Below are 9,758 nucleotides of genomic sequence, written 5' to 3'. Positions count from 1 at the left end.
AACCTGAGTAAAAGATCGGGAACTTCAGATGCAAGTATAACCAACAGAATGCAAGAGATGGAAGAGAGGATTTCTGGCATTGAAGATACAGTAGAAGAAATAGTTTCATCAGTCGAAGGAAACATTAAAGCCAACAAAGTCATGAACCAAAATGTCCAAGAAATTTGGGACACCATGAAAAGACCAAACCTACGAATTATAGGGATAGAAGAAGGTGAAGAATACCAACTCAAATTCAACAAAATTATAGAAGAAAACTTTCCCAACTTAAAGAAGGAAATGCCTATGAAGATACAAGAAGCCTATAGAACACCAAACAGACTAGACCCCCAAAAAAAGTCCCCTCGACACATAATAATTAAACAACTAAATGTACAGAATAAAGGAATAATATTAAGAGCAGCAAAGGAAAAAGGCCAAGTGACCTATAAAGATAAACCCATCAGAATAACACCCGATTTCTCAATGGAGACTTTGAAAGCCAGAAGGACCTGGACAGATGTAATGCAGACACTAAGAAACCATGGATGTCAGCCCAGACTAATATACCCAGCAAAACTTTCAATCATCATAGACGGAAGGAACAAGACATTCGAAGACAAAGCCAGATTTAAACAATACCTATCCACAAACCCAGCCCTACAGAAAGCACTAGAAGGAAAATTCCAACCGAAAGAAGTCAGATACACACTCGAAAACACAGGCAATAGATAAAGCCACAACAGTAAACCCAAAGAAGGGAAGTACACACACACTACTACCAAAAATAACAGGGATGAACAATCACTGGTCATTAATATCCCTTAATATCAACGGCTTAATTCACCTATAAAAAGACATAGACTTACAGAATGGATACGAAAGCAGGACCCATCTTTCTGCTGCATACAAGAAACACATCTCAAATTCAAAGACAGACACTACCTAAGAATAAAAGGCTGGGAAAAGACTTTCCAATCAAATGGTCTTAAGAAACAAGCAGGGGTAGCCATCCTGATATCCAACAAAATAGACTTCAAACTAAAATCAATCAAAAGAGATCAAGAAGGACATTACATACTCATCACAGGAAAGATCCACCAAGATGAAGTTTCAATTCTGAACATTTATGCCCCAAACACAAGGGCACCCACATATGTAAAAGAAACATTACTAAACCTTAAACCACATATAAAACCCCACACATTAATAGTGGGAGATCTCAACACCCCACTTTCACCACTGGACAGATCTCCCAAATCGAAACTTAACAGAGAAATAAAGGACTTAACTGATGTCATGACCCAATTGGACCTAATAGATATCTACAGAACATTCCATCCTAACAAGAAAGAATATATCTTCTTCTCAGCACCCCATGGAACTTTCTCTAAAATCGACCACATACTTGGCCACAAAGCAAATCTCAACAGATACAAAACAATTAGAATAACCTCCTGTGTTCTATCAGACCACCATGGTTTAAAGTTAGATTTCAACAACAACAAAAACTACAGAAAACCGACAATCTCATGGAAACTGAATAATGCTCAACTGAATCACCAATGGGTTAAGGAAGAAATAAAGAAAGAAATTAAAGACTTCCTAGAGATCAATGAAAATGAAGACACCACATACCCAAACTTATGGGACACTATGAAAGCAGTGCTAAGAGGGAAATTCATAGCACTAAATGCCCACATAAAGAAGTTGGAGAAATCGCACACTAGTGACTTAACAGCACACCTGAAAGCTCTAGAACAAGAAGAAGCAAAGTCTCCCAGGAAGAATAGATGCCAGGAAATTATCAAAGTGAGAGGTGAAATTAATAAATTAGAAACTAAGAGAATAATACAAAAAATTAATGAAACAAAGAGTTGGTTCTTTGAGAAAATCAACAAGATAGACAAGCCCTTATCCAAACTAACCAAAAGACAGAGAGAGAGAATCCAAATCAACAAAATCAGAAATGAAAAGGGGGACATAACAACAGACATTGAGGAAATCCAGAGAATTATAAGGTCATATTTCAAAAACCTCTACTCCACAAAACTGGAAAACCTAAAAGAAATGGACATTTTTCTGGATAAGTACCACATACCTAAGTTAAATCAAGACCAGATAAACTATTTAAATAGCCCAATAACCCCTAAGGGAATAGAAACAGTCATTAAAAGTCTCCCAACCAAAAAAAGCCCAGGACCAGATGGTTTCAGCGCAGAATTCTACCAGATATTCAAAGAAGAGTTAATACCAATACTCTCTAAATTGTTCCACATAATAGAAACAGATGGAACATTACCAAACTCATTCTATGAGGCAACAATTACCCTGATTCCTAAACCAAACAAGGATGCAACAAAGAAAGAGAACTACAGACCGATCTCCCTCATGAACATTGATGCAAAAATACTCAATAAAATACTGGCAAACAGACTCCAAGAACACATCAGAACAATTATCCACCATGATCAAGTAGGCTTCATCCCAGGGATGCAAGGGTGGTTCAACATACAAAAGTCCATCAATGTAATACACCATATAAACAAACTCAAAGAAAAAAAACACATGATCATCTCACTAGATGCAGAAAAGGCATTTGACAAAATCCAACACCCCTTCATGATAAAAGTCTTGGAGCGATCAGGAATACGTGGAACATACCTAAACATAATAAAGGCAATATATAGCAAACCAACAGCCAGCATCAAATTAAATGGAGAGAAACTCAAAGCAATTCCACAAAATCAGGAACGAGGCAAGGCTGTCCACTCTCTCCATACTTATTCAATATAGTACTTGAAGTTCTAGCCAGAGCAATAAGACAACATAAGGAGATTAAGGGGATACAAATTGGAAAGGAAGAAGTCAAGCTTTCCCTATTTGCAGATGACATGTTAGTATACTTGAGTGACCCCAAAGATTCCACCCAGGAATTGATAAAGCTTATAAACACCTTCAGCAACATTGCAGGATACAAGACCAACTCAAAAAAATCAGTAGCCCTCCTATATACAATGGACAAAGAAGCTGAGAAGGCAATTAGAGATACATCACCCTTTGCAATAGCCACAAATGACATAAAATACCTTGGGGTAACACTAACCAAGCAGTGAAGGACCTATATGACAAGAAATTTAAGTCCCTGAAAAAAGAAATTGAAGAAGATGTCAGAAAATGGAAAGATCTCCCATGCTCATGGATAGGCAGGGTTAACATAGTAAAAATGGCAATCTTACCAAAAGCAATTTACAGATTCAATGCAATCCCCATCAGAATACCAAAACAATTCTTCACAGACCTGGAAAGAATAATACTCAACTTCATATGGAAAAACAAAAAACCCAGGATAGCTAAAAGAAACCTGTACAATAAAACAACTTCTGGAGGCATCACAATCCCTGACTTCAAGCTCTACTATAGAGCTACAGTAATAAAAACAGCTTGGTATTGGCATAAAAACCGACAAGTGGACCAATGGAATCGAACTGAAGACCCTGACATTAACCCACACACCTATGGACATATAATTTTTGACAAAGAAGCCAAAAGTGTACAATGGAAAACAGAAAGCATCTTCAACAAATGGTGCTGGCATAACTGGATATCAACGTGTAAAAGGCTGCAAATAGATCCATATCTGTCACCGTGCACAAAACTTAAGTCCAAGTGGATCAAAGACCTCAACATAAATCCAGCTACTCTGAACCTGCTAGAAGAGAAAGTAGAAAGTAGTCTTGAACGCACTGGCATAGGAGATCACTTCCTAAATATAACACCAGTAGCGCAAACACTGAGACAAACAATCAATCAATGGGACCTCTTGAAACTGAGAAGCTTTTGTAGAGCAAAGGATATGGTCAACAAGGCAAAGCGACACCCTACAGAATGGGAAAAGATCTTCACCAACCCCACATCTGACAGAGGACTGATATCCAGAATATATAAGGAACTCAAGAAATTAGACATCAAAACGACCAACAGTCCAATTGAGAAATGGGCTTTAGAACTAAACAGAGAATTCTCAACAGAGGAAACCCAAATGGCTGAAAGACATTTAAGGAATTGCTCAACATCCCTAATCATCAGGGAAATGCAAATCAAAACAACTCTGAGATACCACCTTACACCTGTCAGAGTGGCTAAGATCAAAAACACTGAAGACACTTTATGCTGGAGAGGATGTGGAACTCGGGGAACTCTCCTCCACTGCTGGTGGGAATGCAAGCTTGTACAACCACTTTGGAAATCAATATGGTGCTTTCTTAGAAAATTGGGGAGACTCAATCTCCCCCAAGATCCAGCTATACCACTCCTGGGCATATACCCAAGAAATGCTCAATCATACCACAAGAGCACTTGCTCAGCTATGTTCATATCAACATTGTTTGTAATAGCCAAAACCTGGAAACAACCTACATGCCCTTCAACTGAAGAATGGATAAATAAATTGTGGCACATATACACAATGGAATACTACTCAGCAGAGAAAAACAATGACATCATACGGTTTGCAGGCAAATGGATGGATCTAGAAAAAATCATCCTGAGTGAGGTAACCCAGACTCAGAAAGACAAATATGGTATGTACTCACTCATAGGAAGATGCTAGATGTGGAACAAGGATGACTTGACTGCTACTCACATCACCAGTGAGGCTACCTGAAAAACGGGACCCCAAAAAAGACACGGAGAAATGGATGAGATCTACATGAACAGCCTGGACATGAGTGGGAACAATGAAGAGCAACAGTCGAGGGAAAGAGAGTGGGAGATCCTAGCTGGATCAAGAAAAGAGAGGGAGAACAAGGAATAAGAGACCATGGTAAATGAAGACCACATGAGAAGGGGAGGAAACAGAGAGCTAGGGAGGCCCACGGAGATCCACAAAGATACCCCCCAAAAGACTGCTGGCAATGGTCGAGAGATGGCAGGAACTGACCTACTCTGGTGATGGGATGGCCAGACACCCTGATAGTGAAAGACCCCCGCTCCATTATGAGGACATGGGGCTTTGGGCCAATAAAATGCGCCCCCCCCTATAACTTAGCCTAAGAAACGCCATTCTAAAGGAATCAGAAAAACAGGAGTTCACAGCCGTAGCCAGCCACCCGGCCTTGACAGAGATAGCTATGGCCAGCCTTGAGAGAGATAACTGTGGTCGGCGGCCTTGAGAGAAAGACAGTTAAGTCAAATCAGGATATTTTATGGCTGGCCCCCTGGCCTTGAAGAATAAACAGCTGGCCTGGACAAGGCCAAATCAGCCACACACATACGACCCCAAGTTCACCCTGGCCTTCTTTGAAACAACCAATAGGGACCCTGTAACTATGCTTCTCGCTTCTGTAACCGCGCCTCTGCCCCTGGGATCCCATAAAAAGTCCCCCTTGCCCTAGGAAAGCGCGCAAGTCCTCCAAGAGACTTCGCCCCAGGTACCTGGTCTAAATAAACCCTCTTGCTTTTGCATCTGATCTGTGGTTTCGGTGTGTTCCTTGGGTTTGGGGTCTCTCCCGGAGGAAGATCTCTGCCGGGGGTCTTTCATTTGGTGGCCCGTACGGGGATTGAGACCCCTCCCTGGGACCACCGACCCACCATCAGGAGGTAAGCCGGCCGGCCTTGATTTATGTCATCCCTGTCCAGTCTGAGTGTTGTCTGTTTGTCTGAATGTTAAATGTTGTTTGTTTGTCTCCGCGCCTGTGCCTGATAATCTGTCTGTGTCAGTGGATCTGAAAGAGGGGACCGACGGGTCTGGACTTCGCCACTGGGAACCCTGGAAGACGTTCCAGGGGAATCTGGGAACCTGGAAGACGTTCCACGGTTCATCTGAAGTGCCCTCTGAGGCACGATCTGAAGACCCCTCTGGGGGCACGGTTTAAAGACCCCTCTGGGGGCACGGTTTTTCTGGTTTTGCTTTCGGTTTGGAACCGAAGCCGCGCAGCGAGTGTTAGTCTTATTTATATTGGTCTGTCGTTTTTTTGTTTTCTGTTTAACCGTTCTCCTCCTAAAAACAGCCATAGGACAGACTGTCACCACCCCCTTGAGCCTCATGCTTAAACACTGGTCAGACGTAAAGACACGAGCCAACAACGAAGGAGTCGTAAAAAAAAAAAAAAAAAAAAAATAGATCACTCTTTGCGAGGCCGATTAGGTTAAAATAGATGTAAGATGGCCTCGTCAGGGAACCTTTAACCTCAGTCTTATTTCACAGGTGGAGGGAAAAGTTTTTGCTTCCAGTCCCCATGGCCACCCGGACCAGATCCCATACATTGCCATGTGGAGACTCCTGACAACAGAACCTCCCCCATGGGTTAAGCCGTTTCTCTTCCCCTCAGCCCCCCCCCCCGACAGCGCCGGAGAGACCGGCGGCTCCTGCAGCGGCCCCCAAACAGCGGAGGATGAGGTTCCTGCTTCCTCCCCTATTGCCGGTCGCCTACGAGGAAGGCGGGACAAACCAGCGAAGGTAGGGAACACCTACGTCTCTATCGCCAGTTGCTCTTAGCGGGTCTCCAAGGGGCTCTAGACCCCCTACCGATTCGGCTCAGGTTACCAGAAAGAGATGCCGGCAGCGCGTTTTTAAAAAAAGACTTAGAAAGACACGGAGGGAGAGAAAAAACAAACAAACAAAAAAAAGTCCTGGCCACTGTAATGTCTCAGGGACAGGTCAGAGAGGGAGTTAAAAAAGTTAAGACGGGAGATCAAAAAAAGACACTGCTTGACAAAGACCAGTGTGCTTACTGTAAACAAAGAGGACATTGGGCTCGTGACTGATCAAAAAAAAGCCTCAAGGGTCTCGGAGACCTAAGCCAAGGGTCCTCAATCTAGAGGATTGAGAAGGTCACGGCCAGGAGCCCCCCCCCCCCCGGCCTAAGATAACTCTCAAGATTGGGGGGCAGCCAATGACCTTCCTAGTGGACACCGGGGCTCAACATTCAGTCCTGACCCATACCGGAGGCTCTCTCAATGACCGCACAGCTTTGGTCCAGGGGGCCACAGGTAACAGGAGGTATCGAAGGACCACCGAGAAAAAGGTTCAGCTGGCATCTGGACAGGACCCAAAGGGACCCCCCTACAAGTCCTAGCCCTTTAAACTGTTCGTGGACGAGAACTCAGGCTTTACAAAAAAAAAAAAATGTTGGTACAAAGTCTGGGGCCATAAAAGCCCGATAGCTACAGGATGGCCCCCTGTCTGCGTGGGGAAGCCGCCATTGCTGTTTTGCTCAAGGATGCAGGGAAACTGACTTTGGGACAGCCATTAACTGTGTTATCCTCCCATGCGGTGAAAGCTCTGGTCCAGCAGCCCCCAGATCGAGTGGTGTTCAGACCAGTTGTCTCCCTCAACCCCGCTACCCTGCTGCCTGGTACACGGATGGGAGCAGCTTCCTCCAAGAAGGAGAACGGAGGGCCGGAGCAGCCGTCACCACCGAATCGGAGATAGTTTGGACCTCACCACTGCCACCTGGAACATCGGCCCAAAAGACAGAGCTGATCGCACTGACCCAGGCCCTCCGGATGGCGGAAGCCCGGAGGACCAAGAACTAACAAAGAAAATGGGGGCAAAATGGAGCCCCGAGCGACAAGCTTACATCATAGATGGACAGAGGCCTTGCCTACCAAGAAAAAGACCGCTAACGTGGTAACCAAAAAACTCCTAGATGACATCTTTCCCAGGTATGAAATACCCCAGATATTGGGGTCAGACAATGGGCCCGCCTTCGTCTCCCAGGTAAGTCAGGAGGTGGCCAGGCTACTGGGGATCGATTGGAAACTTCATTGTGCATACAGCCCCCAGAGCTCAGGACAGGTAGAACGTGCAAATAAAACCATTAAGGAGACTTTAACCAAATTAACGCTTGCAACTGGCACTAGAGATTGGGTGCTCCTACTCCCCCTAGCCCTTTACCGAGCCCAGAATACTCCTAGGCCTCATGGCCTAACCCCGTTTGAGACCATGTATGGGGCTCCCCCACCAATTGTAAATTTCCTTCACTCTGATATCTCCTCTTTTGCCACTAGCCCTACCCTAGAGGCACACCTCCAAGCCCTCCAATTGATGCAAAAGACGGTGTAAAAACCCCTGCCTGCCGGGAGCAACTGAACCGCCCGGTGGTGCCCCACCCATTCAAGATTGGGGACTCTGTCTGGGTCCGACGCCATCAATCTAGGAACCTAGAGCCGAGGTTGACGGGACAGCGGCTTGGGTCCACACGTCGCATGTAAAGGCTGCCAAGGAACCCGACGAAGCTAAGGACACCGAGACATCTAGTTCAACGCTCTCCAAACCCACTAAAGATAAGACTCACCCGGGGGTCCCCTTGATCCCCCTAATAGTCCTCCTGACATTGGGAGGGGCATCACCAGAGAGCCTGTTTCCCTGACGCTGGCCCTGTTACTGGGAAAAAATACCATGGGCGGAATAGCTGCTGGGGTAGATACAAGACTGCAGCCCTTATAGAGACCGGCCAATTCAGACAGCTCCAAGTAGCCATGCTCAACAGAAATGATTTAAAAAAAATAGTTCCAAAGGTCACCATGGTTTACGACCCTTGTCTCCACCATTATGGGCCCCCTAATCATCCTTCTGCTCATTTTATTGTTTGGGTCATACATCCTCAACAGATTGGTGCAATTCATCAAGGATAAGGTTTCTGTTGCCCAGGCTTTGATCCTAACCCAGCAATATCAGAGGCTCAGACAGTCAGAGATAGAGCTAACCCCTTATTCTCCATCCTAAAATGAAAGATTTCATTTGGTACAAAAGAAAATGGGGGAATGAAAGACCCCCGCTCCATTATGAGGACATGGGGCTTTGGGCCAATAAAATGCGCCCCCCCCTATAACTTAGCCTAAGAAACGCCATTCTAAAGGAATCAGAAAAACAGGAGTTCACAGCCGTAGCCAGCCACCCGGCCTTGACAGAGATAGCTATGGCCAGCCTTGAGAGAGATAACTGTGGTCGGCGGCCTTGAGAGAAAGACAGTTAAGTCAAATCAGGATATTTTATGGCTGGCCCCCTGGCCTTGAAGAATAAACAGCTGGCCTGGACAAGGCCAAATCAGCCACACACATACGACCCCAAGTTCACCCTGGCCTTCTTTGAAACAACCAATAGGGACCCTGTAACTATGCTTCTCGCTTCTGTAACCGCGCCTCTGCCCCTGGGATCCCATAAAAAGTCCCCCTTGCCCTAGGAAAGCGTGCAAGTCCTCCAAGAGACTTCGCCCCAGGTACCTGGTCTAAATAAACCCTCTTGCTTTTGCATCTGATCTGTGGTTTCGGTGTGTTCCTTGGGTTTGGGGTCTCTCCCGGAGGAAGATCTCTGCCGGGGGTCTTTCAATAGTTGTGCCATAAACCCCATCCAAGGACTGAGGAATCTGGATGCAGACATCCACAGCTGGGCCCCTGGTGGAGCACTGGGAGTCTAATTAGTGAGAAAGAAGAGGGTTTATATGAGTGAGAATTGCTGAAGCCAAGGTTGGATAAAGCACAGGGACAAATAATCAAATGAATGGAAGCACAGGATCTATGAACCAAAGGCTGAGGGGCCCCCAACTGGATCAGGCCCCCTGAATGGGTGAGACAGTCTTTTGGCTTGATCTGTTTGGGAGGCAGCTGTGCGTTGGTGCCGGGTCCTGAGCTCATTGCATGAGTTGGCTGTTTGAATCCTGGGACTTATGCAGGGACGCTTGGCTCGGTCTGGGAGGCGGGGACTGGACCTGCCTGGACTGAGTCTACCAGGTCGACCCCGGTCCTCGGGGGAGACCTTGATCTGGAGGAGGTGG

General features: G+C 45.5%; 1 protein-coding gene across 1 annotated transcript; it reads left to right on the top strand.

Annotated features, from left to right (window-relative positions):
• The first annotated feature begins 6,718 nt into the window (after positions 1-6,718).
• Positions 6,719-9,254, top strand: LOC143272258 (uncharacterized). The gene is made up of 2 exons (XM_076566133.1): positions 6,719-7,702; positions 7,993-9,254. Exons 1-2 carry the CDS (start codon positions 7,538-7,540, stop codon positions 8,194-8,196), a joined length of 369 nt encoding a protein of 122 aa, XP_076422248.1. The 5' UTR covers positions 6,719-7,537; the 3' UTR covers positions 8,197-9,254.
• The last annotated feature ends 504 nt before the right edge of the window (positions 9,255-9,758 follow it).

The sequence above is a fragment of the Peromyscus maniculatus genome, chromosome 3, assembly GCF_049852395.1.
Source record: "Peromyscus maniculatus bairdii isolate BWxNUB_F1_BW_parent chromosome 3, HU_Pman_BW_mat_3.1, whole genome shotgun sequence".
In the NCBI taxonomy this organism is placed as follows: domain Eukaryota; kingdom Metazoa; phylum Chordata; class Mammalia; order Rodentia; family Cricetidae; genus Peromyscus; species Peromyscus maniculatus.
This window is presented reverse-complemented; position numbering and strand designations above follow the sequence as displayed.